Here is a 17,349-nt window from a genome sequence, read left to right as displayed (position 1 = left end):
CCAAAATCAAGTACGTTATAATCCTCACCAAGTCAAGAAATCTGAAATGGGTTTTTGTGTTAGAACTTAGAATTGGATGAAATTGAAAGATCCACACCACCATCCAGGTATAAATCAGCTAAGAAACTTGTTTGAACTGCTAAAATCAGATTCTTTACTTTCATTTTTTTTCCTTGATACCTGAAACATTAAAATCAAACACTCACATAGATGTCATGCCATTAAATAAGGCAAACCCATCATGGTCCCATTAATAAATAGTTGATCCATGATATTCCTTTAAAAAAATAAATGTGCAAAGGATCAAGAGAAGATAAATGGTCCATATAGTATCTGAAAGACAAGCTAGAAAGATCATCTGAATGATGATGACAAAATCAGTCATTTATGAGGATCAATTACAATTATCACCATCTAAACAAGAATTACGAAAAAGTTAAGAGCCATTCAAATGCAATAAACTGTAATCAAAATTATAAAGCATGTGATGCTTACAACTTCTAGTGCACAATCAAATGCAAATTCTTGGTGTGTACTTTTGCTTTGCTTTTAAAGCTGTCACAAATGCATATGTATTAGCCAGCCTTAAGCACCCTATCTCAACATGAAAACACCTGAACCAGCCATATTGATTCAACAAGTGGCTAGGAATCAACCCCTCCTATGGGAATTCATAGAGCGTTTTAAAATAATACTAGGATGTTCAAAGCATTTAAACTAATAAGGATTACATTTGTTCATTATAAAGTAAACTTTTATTTCAAAGTACTTTTATATAACGCACCAATATATAATCAAATAGCATTCTTTTGTTTTGATGAGGCACCTCTCTCCAATCTTTGACTTGTAAAGGTACCATACTAATCCGCCAACAAAGGCAGTACACTCCATTTGAATCTGTAGAGTATTTCCCTACTAGTCTTCCCTTTTTCCATAGGATTGGGAACCTTTCCTTTATAAAAAGTTTTGCTAGATTTAGATTCCGTGTAGCCCATCGCCCTTTCTTATTTCCTGTGTAGCCAAAAAAAAAATTGATAGACACATGTCAACTATAAATGGTTGCAAATATTAGAATGGAAATTATAGTGATTGAAAAGAAACTAAGAATTTTAATTAAAAAATGTATTTTTTTAGTTACCAACTCATGAGCCACCACTTTCACTTGTTCCAGACTCTTCTCTTGTAATTGCTCCATAATTTCTAGCAGTTCCAACTGACTCTTCTCTTGGAATAGCTCTATAAATTTTAGCACTTCTAGCTAACTCTTCCCTTGCAATAGCTCCATTGTTTTTAGCACTTCCATCTGACTCTTCTCTTGTAATTGCTCCATTCTTTCTAGAACTTCCAGTAGACTCTTCTCTTGCAATTGCTCCATTCTTTCTAGCACTACTAGCCGACTGTTCTCTTGCAATAGCTCCATTGTTTCTAACACTTCTAGCCATAGGTAGAATTCCTTTACTAGCTGGATAAACAGAATCCAAAAAAAAAAAAAAAAAATCATCAAACCTATAACCAATTACATCATATCACATTGAAAAATTGTTCAGAATTGAGTATTGACTAAGAGCAATTTGTTCGTTTTGAATTCTGGTTAGGATTTGACCTCTTCTCATTGAATATGCTTCCACAGCTATCTAACAAGAATGAAGCAGGACAGCCCTGCAATATAAACAACTTGTGTCAACCACACTAATCCATCATGATAGATAATAGAGTTCTTCTTATGAAAATGACACCAATTTTTTTCTACATCCAATTTTAGTAGGCTTTGTGTAATTGTCTAATGGTGAGTTTGTAATCACAATAGCTCAGTGATATTGTCTAATTCTCCAGTAGTGCTATGGGCCTACTCCATATATGTATATTTAAATTATGCATACATGTGTATGGTTTCAACACAATGCTGGTGGGACTACAAGAATTCTATCCAATTAATTGAATATTAGTTAAAACTGCAGAAACTAGTTCATTTGCATCATGGCCTTTCCTAGGAATTTTCCTTGCCACCTTTATTAAATTAGTGCTAACCTCTTTATCTCTTTCTCCATCATTTTTCTCCCTGAAAACATCAATATGATACTAGTTAGTAATACTTTAATAAGCAGTAGGGGAAGATTGTATTGGTGGAACTGATACTTTTGGTTTTGATTGAAGCAATTGAAAGTTGCACAGATTGAAAGAGAAGAGTACATATATTAATTATTTAATATAATTGCAAAAGTTAAGATAAAACAAGAGAAGAAGAAGAATTTTTTGAAGGAAAGATAGTAATGCTTTAAGGAGGACTAGGGAAAACATGGACAAGGTCAGGATTGCCACATTATTTACCTTAGCACTGCTTTCCAGATTGGCTTAACCAAGAGTAAAACAATGATAGATAGTGAATAAGAGATTTTGAGCTATTGTACTAGGCACATGTTAATTGTAAATATACTGTTAAGGCAGTTCATTAGATAGAACCAACTTGGGAGCTGCATCAGGGGGTTATATAGGAATGGTACATGTACGAAAGATTGGCAAGCAATAAGACTGAAGTTAGTTCTTTTCCATCTTCTTCTGGTTTCTCTTCTCAACCTCTTAAATTCTTCTTCTATTGGAGACTTGGCTATCTCGAATCAGACACTCAGAAACCTTATATAGATTAGGACCTTAACAAACAACTCAACAAGACATTTTAAAAATAAATATTATCCCATGCAAATCCACCATGCAATTATTTCATAACCTACACCCCTAAGAACAAAGAGACTAATCTATCAAGTATATTTTGATAAAAGAACGACATCCTTCAAATAATCAAACAAGATGCTGGGATGGACATCAAATTTTATATAGGCATCCTGATCAATTTTGATTTAAGAAAAATCCTCATAGATGCATACAACTGACAATCTGTAAATCACATACCTTTGAATTCGTATTTGACTTCTCCAAGCAAATGGAAAACATCAGGGTCACTTGGTTTCACCTATGGTGCACGAAGGTCAAAAGATCAGCAGAAAAACTATCTTGGAAGCCTGGTTAAAGCACCATGTCCAGTTTATTGTAGATGAAATTCATAAAAATTTCAAACATGGAAGCATGAAAATACCTTAGTCAAGTTCTGAAGCAGAGGAAGCTTGAGTATATCTTCCCAATTCTGTCAACTTCACTTTAGCTCCCTTCAAATTCCATCAAATTATGCAAAATGGTTGGGATAGTCAGTAAGAAGATACACTATTTAGTTTTATCCAATGAATTTGGCTGAAACACAATCTCTCTTTAATTAAGCTTTAAAAAGCATAGAAAATCTCAGTCCCAAGTCCCAACCCAACGAAGAACTAATTAGGTAACTCAAACATGCAACAACAATCAGCATGTTCCATTCCACCATCAACATTCAATGCCTTAACTAACAAAATTCAAGACACAAAGGCCCCATCAGCAAGAAAGTATTTAATCAACAAATCTTTTCCTTGAGAATTAACTAAAGCAGATTTACTACCCTCAAGAATATAAATATAATGATCAAGAACTGAGCTCACTCGGTCATTTGAAGGCTATTATATAGGCCACTTCTCCTTAACCACAATTGTTGTATTAGTCACTTTTCAACAAAGACATTATGTGCAAAACAAAAGATGCCTTTTTGTTATGTTATTAGCAAACAGTATTTCTTTCTCAATTTACTCTGGATTTTCTGCAAGAACTCACAAAACATAGATATATAGCTCAAAAAATTCATAAAATAACCAACACACAAGACAAAGGTAAAAAGAACCATAAACTTGATCTGGTTCTCAGTTGTTAAACAATAATAATTGAATCATTCAAAGTATTGGTAATTTAGAAGATTAAAGAGCCACATACTAGTTATACTTGTTTTTTTTTTTTTTGCAAAGCAAGATTCAAACCTGAACCTTCCCCAACCACACCCCAGCCCACCCGGCCTTTCCACCTCCTAAACTAGTGGCAAGTGCATGCTTGCAGGTGGCCCAAAGTACTGAAAAAGTTTTATAGTCCTTCTAACATAAAATTGACGAGTTCCCTTAAAGTAGGTAGATGTCCATCACATGCACATGAGCAGGAATGAAAAAAGGCAGGACCATGACTATATGGCATTCAAGTTTGTTGAGATTGACATGAGACAACCTTGTACAAAGAAACTGGGTGGACATCTTCAATTCTTCACTGCTGAATTTCAACAGAATTCAAAGAACCATAATCATGACAAAAGCTGTAATTCATAAAACGACAGGTAGACACTAAACCAAATGAAAAAGAAAATATTGGAAGGATATATATAATTATTTGGATTCTTATCTCTTACAAACCTTCCAAGATCAGCATTAAGTTTCAACCCTGTAATACCACTCTGTGGTTTGACACTTGACTGATGTCCTATGAATAAGCCTGTAATATATACTTGAGCAACAATCCTATGAATAAGCCTTTAAATATAGAGAAATAGAAAGAGGAAAACCTTCTCTTCAAAGAGGCAAACCCAGGGGAAAAGCATAAGTAAATATGTAATCAAATAGAAATATTTTTGTAGAAATTAAAAACAAAACCTTAACAATTGGTTCGATGAGTACCATGGGTCAGCTAAGCAAGCATGTTCAATATCCTGAAGAAGCATTTCATCGAACAGTTGTGTGCTTGACTTGAATTTCAATTTTGAAAAATTAGCAAGCACACTCGTTATTTGGTAAAATTGAAGTTTAGAAAATCTTACAAGCAGACAAATATTATTATAAATGAAAAAGAAATAAAGAAATTAAATGCTTCTTGTATTTACTTGAAACACAATATATACTTGAGCAACGATCCTATGAATAAGCCTTTAAATTTAGAGAAATAGCAAGAGTCAAACCTTCTCTTCAAAGTTGGATTAAGACGGTGGAGAAGGATTGGTCTTGGTATCATCATTGAAAAGGTATTGGGGATTGAAGATGAAACCCGTTGGTAATTCGCCGTCTCCAAGGTTTGGAGCTTGTTTTCGAGAGTCGGTATCGGATTCGAAGCCATCCAAAGCGGGACAGGAAGTGTTTTTGGGGACGTCTAGCATGGGTTGGTCGATGGTTTCTTCTTCGCAGTCGGCGTCGGATTCCAACACGGCCTGAATCTTCTTCCCCATTGTTGAAAGCACATTGATCCATAGATATATTGGGTTTCTGAGGACAACAGATGCATTCTACATAAATCCTCAATCTATTTAGTGAAATAGATACACGCCATTCAGGTATAACCTTAATCTCAATGCGATTCTCTTCAGATGGATTTGATATATTCACTTTCCAATACATTAACCATAGATGGTCATAATTACTATTCTTCCAACCTCTCGACCCTTCCAATCGTGTTTTACCATTAATGGAAATTAGAACATTCCAGGTTGGCCACTCTGTATCGTCGGGATCGATGGGCACATCCTTTGATGGAAAAGCAATACAAACAACCAAATTTGAAATTTTGGGACCGACCAAGAATGATACAGAATTTCCAACACTCTGATGATGGTTGAATTTCAACCACTTCGGAATCTCAGTTACTGGTAGTATAAGACTACCCATAGGCCATTCGGGAAAAAAGCTTGTTGCAGCTTTAGCGACTGTATTTGGTAGAATCGCTAGAATTTCTCGAAACTGCAAGAAATTGAAGTTTAACATAAATTGTTTCTTTATAACTTAACCTTCAGAGAGAGAGAGAAAGAGAGAGATACCTGATTCAATAATCTGCTTGATGATTGTGTATCCAGCTGTTCGCAATTCAGTGCATCCACAGTTCTTATAGATTGTGGAAGTCTCAGAATTTCCCGAAGCTTTTTGCAATCACTTATGTAAAGTACTTGTAATGTAGTAAATCTACTAATACTTTCTGGGATGGTAACAATACCACTGGAACGTAGATCTAATGTTGTCAGTACTGGGAAGTAATCGGGCTGCATCCAAGAATCTAATTCAACTTCAATTCTAGGAGAACCCCTAAGATTAGGCCACGAAAAGTTATTAAAGCAATTGCATGCCAGTCTCAATTTGGCAGAAGGAATATCTTCTTCCTCCCGCATTTGTGATTTATTGGCCCCAACTAGAAAATTCCTAAGCTTACTGTTATCAAATAGGTATAACGAGGCAAGTCCAGTCAGATACAACAGTGATGAAGGCAATTCTCTAATACCACAACGATACAAATCCAAATGATGTAGACATTTCATTTCTGGATGATCCCATACTTCAAGCTTCTCAAGAAGTCCAAGGGACTCGTGAACCTCAATTAAATTTTCACAATTTCTAAGATTCAATACCGCTAAGTTTGGGCAGCACCAGTTAGGTAATTTTGTAATGTGTTTACAAGATTCTAGACTGATCATTTTGATATTTTCATTCTGGAACCCCTATGAAAAATTTAAACAAAAAACAAAAACAAAATTTATCTTCAACAGCTTTTAAAAATAACATTTAAAGAAATTAAAATTTATAAATACTAATACTTATACCTGCTTGAATGGATTCTTCAATATAATGTTAGACTTAGACATCTTGAGTACAACAATTTGTGGAGGAAGGCAACATTTGGAAGATAAGGATAAAGGAAATTTAGGCCATTTAAGAAACCTTAACTCATCTGGGAGATATTCAATATTATGTACATTGCCTATAAGAAATTTGAGATCTTTCATCCTCTTGAAAACATTAGCTTTCAATGCAACCTCTGTTGGTTCATAATTACCATTCGCCCACCACATGTACTCTGTGAATTGCCATTTACCATTGATAAAAAAGTCAACTTCCCACATGTATACTATATCGTTGCCCACATCCTTTGATGGAATAGCAATACAAACAACCAAATTTGAAATTTTGGGACCAACCAAGAATGATACGGAATTTCCAACACTCTGATGATGGTTGAATTTCAACCACGTTGGAATCTCAGTTACTGGTAGTGTAAGATGATAAACCATCCCAATTTGAGGCCGTTCGGAACCAAAGCATGTTGCAGCTTCAGCAACTGTATTTGGTAGAATCCCTAGAATTTCTCGAAACTGTAAAAAATTGAAGTTTAACATAAATTGTTTCTTTATAACTTAAACTTCAGAGAGAAAGAAAAAGAGAGAGATACCTGATTCAATAATCTGCTTGATGATTGTGTATCCAGCTGATCGCAATTCCTTGCATCCACAGCTCCTATAGATTGTCGAAGTCTCGAAATTTCCCGAAGCTTTTTGCAATATTGAATTTGAAGATATACTAATGTAGTAAATCTACTAATACTTTTTGGGATGGTAACAATACCAGTAGAAGCAAGAGACAAACTTTCTAATACTGGGAAGTAATCGGGCCGCATCCAAGAATCTAATTCAACTTTAATCGGATGGAAGCTAAGATTTAGTTTTGTCAATCTCAGAAACCCAGTAGGTCCCGAAAAGTTATTAAAGGAATTGCACGCCAGTCTCAATTTGGTAGAAGGAATATCTTCTTCCTCCCGCATTTGTGATTTATTGGCCCCAACTAGAAAATTTGTAAGCTGACTGACACCTAGGCCGCCTAACACGGCAAGTCTAGTCAGATACAACAATGATGAAGGCAATTCTCTAATACCACAACGAAACAAATCCAAATAATTTAGAGATTTCATTTCTGGGTGAATATCGGGGAACTTCTCAAGCCTTCTGCAACATGATAATTGAAAATATTCAAGAGATTTCAACCTGAGCGTACTTGGAAGAATTTGAAGTTGTGAACAGCCCTTGAGATCCCATACTTTAAGCTTCTCAAGAAGTCCAATGGACTCATGAACCTCAATTAATTTTTCACAATTTCTAAGATTCAATTCCTCTAAGTTTGGGCAACACAAGTCAGGTAATTTTGTAATGAATTCACAGGATCTTAGGTTGATAATTTTCAAATTTTCATACTTGAACCCCTATGAAAAATTTAAAAAAACAAAAACAAAATTTATCTTCAACAGTTTTTAAAAATAACATTTAAAGAAATTAAAATTTGTAAATACTAATACTTATACCTGCTTGAATGCATTCTCCAATTTAATGTTAGACGTAGACAGGTTGAGTGCAACAAGTTCTTCAGGGGCACAACATTTGGAAGATAAGGACAATTTATGCCATTCAAGAAACCTTAACTCATCTGGGAGATATTCAAGATCTTCAACAATATGTGCATTGCCTATAAGAAATTTGAGATTTTCCATCCTCTTGAAAACATTAGCTTTCAATGCAACCTTTGTTGGTTTAGGTGAGCGCAACATTATACCTCGAATTTTATCTGATCCCTGCTTAGGACAAAGAATTAGTCACACTTCATAATAGAATTCAACAAAATTTTAAAGATTTTGAAACATATAAAAAAAAAAAATATATATATATATATATATATATATTGAGAAAATTATATTTTGTTCAATATTGTAAAAGGAAAATCCATTAAAGAAATATATAGAAAAAATGGAGAAGCAAGGGATGTATACCATATTTCTAGTTAGTAACTTATAAGCATCCTTATAACGCCATATCCTACTACGTCTTTCAAGCTCTTTTGATTCTTGTTGAACGATTTCTCTACCCATTTGTTGTATCAAGTCATGCATTGACAAAATGCCATGTTCCAACGTTACAAGACACTTGTCAATAAGCCTTCCAATACCATTGTCTGGATATAAATCGCAAGAACGTAATATATTTAAAACACCATCCTTTCTGTAACCCTTAAAAAAACATGCAATATCAAGAAAAATATCCTTTTCAGTTTCTTCCAATCCATCATAACTTATTTTGAGTTTTTCTTGAATATTTTTATGTGGAATGTTTTCATACTTTTCAAATGCACTTTTCCATTCTTGTATATTTTTTCCACACAAATCAGAACCAATAATTTGTAAAGCTAATGGTAGGCCATTGGCATAAAGTATAATCTTGTTTGCAAGTTCTAAATAATCTTCCTCATATTTACTTGTTTGGAAGGCATGTTTGATGAAAAGTTCACGAGCTTCACATTGCCTCAATTCTTCAACCTTGTGTATTCGACGATGATCAATTCCCAAAATGGTTAGTACTTGTTTGTTTCTTGTTGTTACAATGACTCTACTTCCAAAAGCAAACTTGTTACATTCTCCAAGGAAATTTTCAACCACTTTTGATCCACCCACATCATCACCCACATCATCAAGAATTAAAAGGACTTTTTTACGATGAAGTGTTTCCTTTATCAAATTAGTACCTTCGGAAACATTGCACACCTTCAAATATCTACCTTGTAAGATCTTAGAAAGAAATTTCTCTTGTAGTTGGATTATGTCACCATTTATCTTTGACATTTCTCTAACATCCTCTAAAAAACAGCTTCCTTCAAAACAGTTTGCAATTCTATTATAAATAGCTTTCGAGATTGTAGTCTTACCAACTCCCCCAAGACCATAAATTCCTACCATGCAACCATCATTCGACTCCATATCTAAAAGCGATTCTATGGCCTTCGCTCGAATATCTATTCCAACTGGATATTTAGCAACAAATAATAGCATACGATTTGATTTAGTACTTGATATCTCATTTATAACTTTTTGGATAAACTTTGATTCAGATTCATCGCAGCTGCAAAGCATAGAGCATAAGAAAAGACATAATGAGTTGGATTAGTTGTAAATATAAATCTAAAGATGAACTAAATTCAATATGTCTACTTTTGTGCATTGCAATTAACATATTGCTATTTAAATTAAATGACATTGAAATTCAAAAGATTAAGAACTATCATTAATTTTAGCACATTAGTATTCTTCTTTTGGCTAGAAAATTAGATCCAGGCTTTTAGCAAATGGTTGGATAGAAACTCCCTTTTTGTGATGAGGATTGAGGAGACCCACTTACTAGAAACTCATTTTTAATACTTGAACAAAATGAGATTAGGAAATTTTGTAAAAAAAATTCTATAAATTAAATGGGAGAAACTCTTGAATTGTAACATTAACATTAAATTATTTTATTTCTACAATTTAATAGTAGATTATATGGTAAATAATTTTTTTTTTATAAGTATACTTTCAAAATTGGACATTTAGTAGTCACAAAACCATTTAAAAGTTTCTAACTAATGAAAGAAGAAGAGTTGTTGGAATTATTTTTATTTTTTGAGAGATAAGTTGTCTAAATATATAGCATCATGTGAATTAAAATTATTCTATTTCTAGCATCTATCTATCTATACATAATATATAATATAAAATTTGGGTCCCTACAATTGGTGGATACACATAATAGTGACACGTGTCTCTTTGACAATGCATAAAATAATGACACATATCATCTTTTGTAACTTCCTCCATCTATTATATATGATACTAGTGATTAGCCAATGCGATGCACGGAAAAACTTTTTTTAAATTTATACATTCAAATGTCATATGAAATTATATTCTATATTACGAATACAAATCCTCTATCTGTTTGAATTTCTATGTGTTATATTTTTTTTTTCATTTTTAACTTTTTTATTTTATAAGGAAAGTCAAGTGAATACATTGCCAGTTGTGATTGATGAAAAAAAAAAAAAAAAATAGAAGTTAGATTGAGGATTTATATTCCAATGTTGCATGTGTAATTGCTTGGATTGCATAATTTGCATCTATCTCGTACACCCCAAAGGAAAATAAATAATTCTAATATTTATAATAACAAATTGATATTTAAATAGCAGATTTCACAGCCAAAATAAGTTGATTTGTTTTACATTTTTTTATTTAGTTCAAGCTCCTAAGAAGATAGTCCATAAAAGATATACAACAATCAAAATAATACTAAAGAGTATCATAAAATACTTAATCCGTGACTACCAAATATGCATTTTAGGATCTTAAGCTAAGTATATCACCGTAGTTTCTTTGTCAGTGACTATCAAATACCCATTATAGGAGCTTAGGCTAACCAATTAAACTTCTTTTTTAAGTGATTATAACCCGTCAAAGCTTGTGCAGGGAAGCAAAACTATGAAATATATGGCTAAACAACAAGGAAATCTAGCTTCCTACTATAGAATCCATCCAAAACCCAATTGCATAACCTAGAGGTATCTTTTTAGAGGGCACAAAAGGTTATATGCAATAAGGCACTCATGGTGACTTATTCTTCATCAAAACCGAACTTTGGAACATCAAAGATTAAATTGAAACTAACAATCGAACTTTATGAGTAGAAGAGAAATGCTCAACTTAATCTACCATTACTAACACATTCCTTGAATAATGGTAATCCACAACGAGATACTAATGCTACAGAGTATATTATAATTATATTTGTCTTGTTCTTTTCATAACTTTTAATTTTCCCAAAGATGATCAGCTAAGCAAAGAAAGTATTTAAAAGCTTACCAAGAAAGCTAAGAGAATCAAGAAATCTGATGGAGGGTTTTGAGATTGGGATGCAACAATAACAAAATTGCAAGTTGTAACACTAAAGATTTTGAGACTACTATGATATCATTATTGCTCTACAAATATTTATAAATCCACCATTTTGTTAAAAATAAAAAGAAACACCCAAGCATTTTTTTTTTTTTTTTTTATATCAAATCTAAATCAGTTAACAATGAGAAATTAAACAACAATGATGGCCAAATAAAGCAGCTCTAACAATCAAAAGTTAGTTAACAATTACACAAGTCAATACATTGGAAAATTAGAGAAAGAAAACAACAGAAACACCTTAAAAATTCTGGATGTAAGAATTCAAAAAAGAAAAAGAAAAAATAAATAAATAAAAAGATTAGATCATCATATTGCCGACTTAACTTCAAAATTCGATGAAAAATACAATCCATGTCCTCTCAAAATGGTGATTATAATTTTGTGTAGAACAATCAATACCAAACCAAAATGATTTGTTGTGGATTGTATTTAGAATGTTCATGGGTAGATACAACATTGAAAAGCTTAAATGAATAATTGATGTGTGAGAGAAAAAAAGAGATAAGGTTGTAAAAAATTGAAAATTGGGATGGAAACAATATAATTAGTGGTGGATAAGATGAAGAGGTATAAAAGGCATCTCTGGGTTGGAGATTTGAGGGCAACAGTTTTGTTTTACTCCAGTATTTTTTATTTTTTTATTTGTAGTGTTAACAATAGTTTAGTTGAGGAAGAGAAAGTGAACCGTAATGGAAGTGAATTTAAAGAAAAGGAAGACTGGTAGTCTGTACTAAAGCACAGAAAAACTCACAACCAATTCACCATAAATGCATAAGGCTTCCTGTAATTATAATATAGGAAAGATAATTGTAATTTGTAAATAATGGTATACTCCTTATAAATTTTTTATTCATAAAGGCAATTAATAGGTTGTCTTAAAAATAAAAAGGTAATTAAAAGGTAAAACTAAAAGCAATTTGAAGAGGAGTGTCATATTGGAGAAATTATTATTTACACTAAAAGGACTGTTGATGTGGTCATTCCTGGCCAATGAGATGATGTCATTTATGCAAATATGTATATGAACTTCCTAATCAGCATAAGGAATAAAAAAAAAATTAAAGTATTTTATTGGTTGAAAGGTTAAGAATGACTACATCAGCAATTCTCCTAATGGACTTAATAATTTCTCATCATATTGGTGGAATTTTTAGTGCTCATATAACGTCTTGTTTTTACTGCTTATATTGATTAATGGCTGTCACCCCTTAATTACAAGCAAACTACTAGAAGGTCTGAATAGCTTTTTAGGCAAAAGACGTTTTACTTTAGAAGAGAAACAAAAAGACCTTAATAGTTATTCTCCTTAATTTTTTTAGAAAAGTTAATTCTCCTTATTGATTTGTTTATTCGCTTCATTATTATATTCTTATTTCTTATTAAATCCCAGGATGAAAAATATTTTCTGAGCATGATATTTATTGAGCATCCAAAAGTAAATTATAAAACAGTTACATGATCAAGTAATTGTAGACCATATACATGCACTTCTGGGTTTTAACCAATTGATTTTTCAATTTAGTTACTGAATGACAATAAAATATTACCTATTATTAGGTACAATAACTATAAATCTAATCAAATATCATACAATTCAATCTTCTAATTTATTTGGGACCTTACACCACATATTTTGTCTAAAACCCTTTGCAAGATATGCAATGAAGAGTCTAAGTGTGTTACTCGTGCACTATGTTACTACCACAACGTGAAGTTCACTGATGCGGTGGAATGGTTTGAAAGAAGATGTAATTAGGATAGGACATAAGAGTAGATGTGGCAATAAGGTAGATTTATTAATTTTAAACAAAAGAAGTTTGATGGAAGAAATTTTTGTTTAGTACGTATAACATGATTGTTGATTATTTTATCTGTTTAATTTTCAATTGTTAATATATAAAAAAATGGTATTCTTATATTGATGAAGTGTGTGATACATAGAAAAATCGTGAAAGATGTTAACATAAAAGTGATGACCAATTTCTGGTGCTAAAAGGAACTGTACATGTTTTTTTTTTTTTTTTTTTTTTGAGAAAGAGGAAGTGTACATAGTGATATATTATTATTGGTATAAGACATCGCGACCATAGTGATGGGTTAATGGGGTGGGATCGGTAAATGCAAATGCCAATGTTCGGTAAGGAAGCAAGGTGCATGTGATACAAAAACTAAAAAAATATGAGAGAAACAATACTTTCGTAATTTATTAGCAATCATAACAAAACCATTAAAAGCTTATAACCAATAAAACAACACAGAATTGTCATAATTGATAACATTTACAAAGTTAAAATTATTCTTTTTTTTTTTTTTGAGAAAAGTTAATTTAAAATTATTCTAATTCTACTATTGATCTTTATAGCTTAACTACCTTAGTTTTTAGAATATAAATAAATTATTCAGTCCTCTTGGAAGATCTCATCAACAATATCTAGTGGTCTTCTTATCTAATAGAAGATCTCATCAACAATATCTAGTGGTCTTCTTATCTAATAGTATTATGCCATATGATAATTTATTGACTAAAATCCTTGGCATCAACCCAGTTTAAAAAAAATATATATATATTAAAAAAAAAAAAAAAAAAACCATCCCCTTCACCTTCATCGACCCTACTCTCTCACTCCACTACCACCACTACCATTCTTCAATGTCAACAATGATAACATAATTTATTAAATAGAAAAACAATAAAAGTATGTAAGTAATAAAAGCACACCAAAATAGTCATTAATTAAATACATACCCATCTTTGTAAGTAAATCCAGACAAATTAGCTACTTTAGCTAAAGTTTCCCTCCACGTCTGGACCTTATCTTTGAATTTTTCTTCATGATTAGCTAGTGCAATCCCAAACTCTCCATCTTGTTCACGTATTTCTGATGGGCTCACTTTGTAAAAAATTGGTATAACCTTTCGGTCTTCACTCCTACACTTAAAAATCTCAACAAGTTCATTCAAGCACCAAGGAGAAGATACATAATCTTTAGAGAACACAACAATCCAAATCATTGACGATCTAATGGTTTTAAGAAGTTCCATTGGAATTTCTTCTCCCCTCAGAAGGTTATTATCGATGAAGGTCTTAAAACCTTGGTCATCCAAAGCCTTATATAAATGGCTTGTAAAATTATTACGAGTATCTTTACCTCGAAAATTCAAGAAGACATCAAAGTCCCATCCGTGGGTAGAAGAAGAAGAAGAGGCTCCTTCATTGGTCAAGAAAGCCATTGATATGATTTGTTGACTGAAGATTGAGAATATGAAAAAAGAAGAGTAAAAGGTAAGAAGATTAAGGATGTAACGAAATTAATAGGAATGATAATAGATAAATGAATGCTTGCAATTGGAGTGGAGGTTCACGGATGAGTTAAGAGCGCTAAATTTGAAATGTTTTGAGTGTGCATTTGATTTGGGAAATTGATGAAGGAATGATGATTTTCACCAAGTGTGCTAGAATTGAATATCGGAGAGAAGAATTCGAATTGGAAATATGTAATAAGAAAAGATGGCTCATAGTGGCTCCTTTTCACAATATATTCTGTTCAATCTGAACGATGGCTATAGTGGAGATCCTTCTTCCATCCCCCTTCCACGAAGTTTCCTTAAGAGAGAAAGTGGGAATTTTTTTTTTTTTTTTTTTTTTTTCTTGAAATGCACTTTACAATGCGCATTCATGTGCTAGATTCTGCTAAACAGGCACGTAATTTTCAATTAGATAATAAAGAATTAGAAAAAATAAATGTGTGGCCAGACCAGAGTCGTTGGCTAGCAGACTTCAAATCAAGAAAGAACAAATTAATATATTCTATATTCCTTCTCAAAAAATATATATATTCTATTGGCTACACTTCAATAATTTTAGCTACCATATATTACTTTTTATTGATCATTTCAAGGCAAAATCACGAAGGTAACATGTCACAATACTGTATATAGTCATTGGTCTTTATGTAAGGAACGTTTTTATGTAGAAAATTGAGAATTAACATATTTTATAGGCTACTTTTTATTAATTTTCTATATCAGATACTAAATTTTTTTTTTTTTTTATAATCTTTTTTGACCATTTAAAGGCAAAGTGACAAGGGTAACAGGTCATGGCATTTTATTTTGTTAATGTTCTTATTTAATGAAACGTTTATATAGGACCACTTTTTCTATTTACTTTTTGTCATGTAACACTTGATAATTAAAAAATAATAATGTTTACATGAGAAGGGGAACAATCGTATTCTGTAAGATATATCTTTTTTTTTTTTTTTTTTTTTTTGGTGAACTGTAAGATATATCTTTATAATCAGAGTCCAAATCTTCTATCCCACTTTTCCTACTCCACTCTATGCTCCACCAATAAAAACTTGTCACGTGTTCACCTAAATAATTAAATACTACCATTATTGACTTATTAATACTACCATTATTAATTAATGGTAGTAATTAATTAATTAGGTGAACATGTGGCAAGTTTTTATTGATGGAGTATAGGGTGGAACAGGAAAAGTGGGACAGAAGATTTGGACTCATCTTCTCTATTCTTTCCTTGAACTTTTGATAAAAAAGGTAAATATTTTCTCTCTCACAATTTTTTGTTTCTATTTCTTTTGCTGAATTTTTTATTGTTTCTTAACCCTTAAGTTGATGAAAATTTTTATGGTTTTTTTTATTTTTATTTTTTATTTTTAATTCTACATTGTCTTGATACGTTTTAGTGTTGTATTTTTTTATTTCTCCATCACAAGTCTCCTCTTTCTCTCTTATAATTTATGATGATTTTAGTTTAGGTTAATATTTAGTTATTTTGCAAGTGGAGATTTGAGTTTAGCAAAATACCATTTTGGTCCTTACATTTTGGGGTCACAATCAATTTGGTTCCTACATTTTAGTAGCAATCAATTTAATCCCTACTATTTCAATTTGCTGTCAATCTGGTCTCTACCCTTAACTCATTAACGAAAAATATTTACGTAGTAAACAGTGTGCATTATTGACACTAGCCTCTGAGCACGCGCTCACGCGGGTGCTCAGAGGCTCTTCTATTTTTTAGGTAAGGGTTAATTTAGAGCATTTATTATAATTTGGAATTATTACATTTTTCAATCACAAAAAAAAACCTAGGGGTGTGATGAGTGTCATGTGTGAAGAAATAATTTTCCAATCACAATAATTTTTCATCACAAAAAAATCTAGGGGTGTGATTGGAAAATTATTTTTCACACATGACACTCATTACACCCCTAGGTTTTTTTTTTGTGATTGGAAAATGTAGTAATCCCAAATTATAATAAATGCTCTAAATTAACCCTTACCCAAAAAATAGAAGAGCCTCTGAGCACGCGCGTGAGGCTAGTTTAGGCACTAACATATCTGATTTTGAAAGAAAATAAAATGCTAAATTTTAGGGAAAAAAAATTTAAAATCTAATATTCCATTCTTGTAAAGTCTCTCACGTTCTCTCTCTCTATCTATGTACTATTTAAAAAATTTCCACTTTCTATCCCACGTTAAACATCTCAAGTTTTCCTTTTTTTTTTTTTTTTTTTTTCAAATTTTATGTATAACAGTTATCATTTTTTTGTCTTTTCCTAAAATGTTGTTTTTTTAATCCTAAAATTTAGTCATTTACTACACATCCATAACATAAGTAAATAAAACTTAAATTGGAAATTTTATGTGAAGAGATACATGTTAATTGTATACAAAAGAAAGACTCCTACAATAAAACTACTACTATAATTTCTCCATCCATATCCTTATATTTAGGCACTAACATATTTGATTTTGAAAGAAAATAAAATGCTAAATTTTAGGGAAAAAAAATTAAAAGTCTAATATTCCATTCTTGTAAAGTCTCTCACGTTCTTGGTGTTGTTGATGTGGTTTTTTTTTTTT

At 31.8% G+C, this 17,349-nt stretch overlaps 1 protein-coding gene and 1 long non-coding RNA gene across 21 annotated transcripts in view; one reads left to right on the top strand and one right to left on the bottom strand.

Annotated features, from left to right (window-relative positions):
- Nucleotides 1–17,349, top strand: part of LOC126723043 (uncharacterized) — a 120,309-nt gene that overhangs the window by 73,107 nt on the left and 29,853 nt on the right. The window lies entirely within an intron of this gene.
- The window catches only part of LOC126723040 (disease resistance protein RPV1-like), a 137,144-nt gene that overhangs the window by 90,055 nt on the left and 29,740 nt on the right, over nucleotides 1–17,349 (bottom strand). For 4 of the 20 annotated variants that reach the window (XR_007654113.1, XR_007654109.1, XR_007654110.1 and 1 more), the window contains exons 1-12: nucleotides 14,204–15,061; nucleotides 8,467–9,589; nucleotides 8,005–8,271; nucleotides 7,102–7,905; nucleotides 4,853–5,624; nucleotides 3,092–3,161; nucleotides 2,908–2,968; nucleotides 2,029–2,059; nucleotides 1,604–1,659; nucleotides 1,139–1,462; nucleotides 785–1,011; nucleotides 29–180 (exon numbers count right to left, since the gene is read on the bottom strand). Coding sequence is in view for 3 of the 20 variants with exons in the window: in XM_050426255.1 (XP_050282212.1) it covers nucleotides 6,689–7,024; nucleotides 7,102–7,905; nucleotides 8,005–8,271; nucleotides 8,467–9,589; nucleotides 14,204–14,688 (3,015 nt within the window). In the remaining 17 variants the exon portion in view is untranslated. The other 16 variants (XR_007654105.1, XR_007654108.1, XR_007654106.1 and 13 more) reach the window with 16 other exon arrangements.

This window comes from Quercus robur, chromosome 4, assembly GCF_932294415.1.
Source record: "Quercus robur chromosome 4, dhQueRobu3.1, whole genome shotgun sequence".
Classification (NCBI taxonomy): Eukaryota; Viridiplantae; Streptophyta; class Magnoliopsida; order Fagales; family Fagaceae; genus Quercus; species Quercus robur.
Note: the sequence above shows the minus strand (reverse complement) of the source record. Positions and strands in the feature narration are given on the sequence as shown.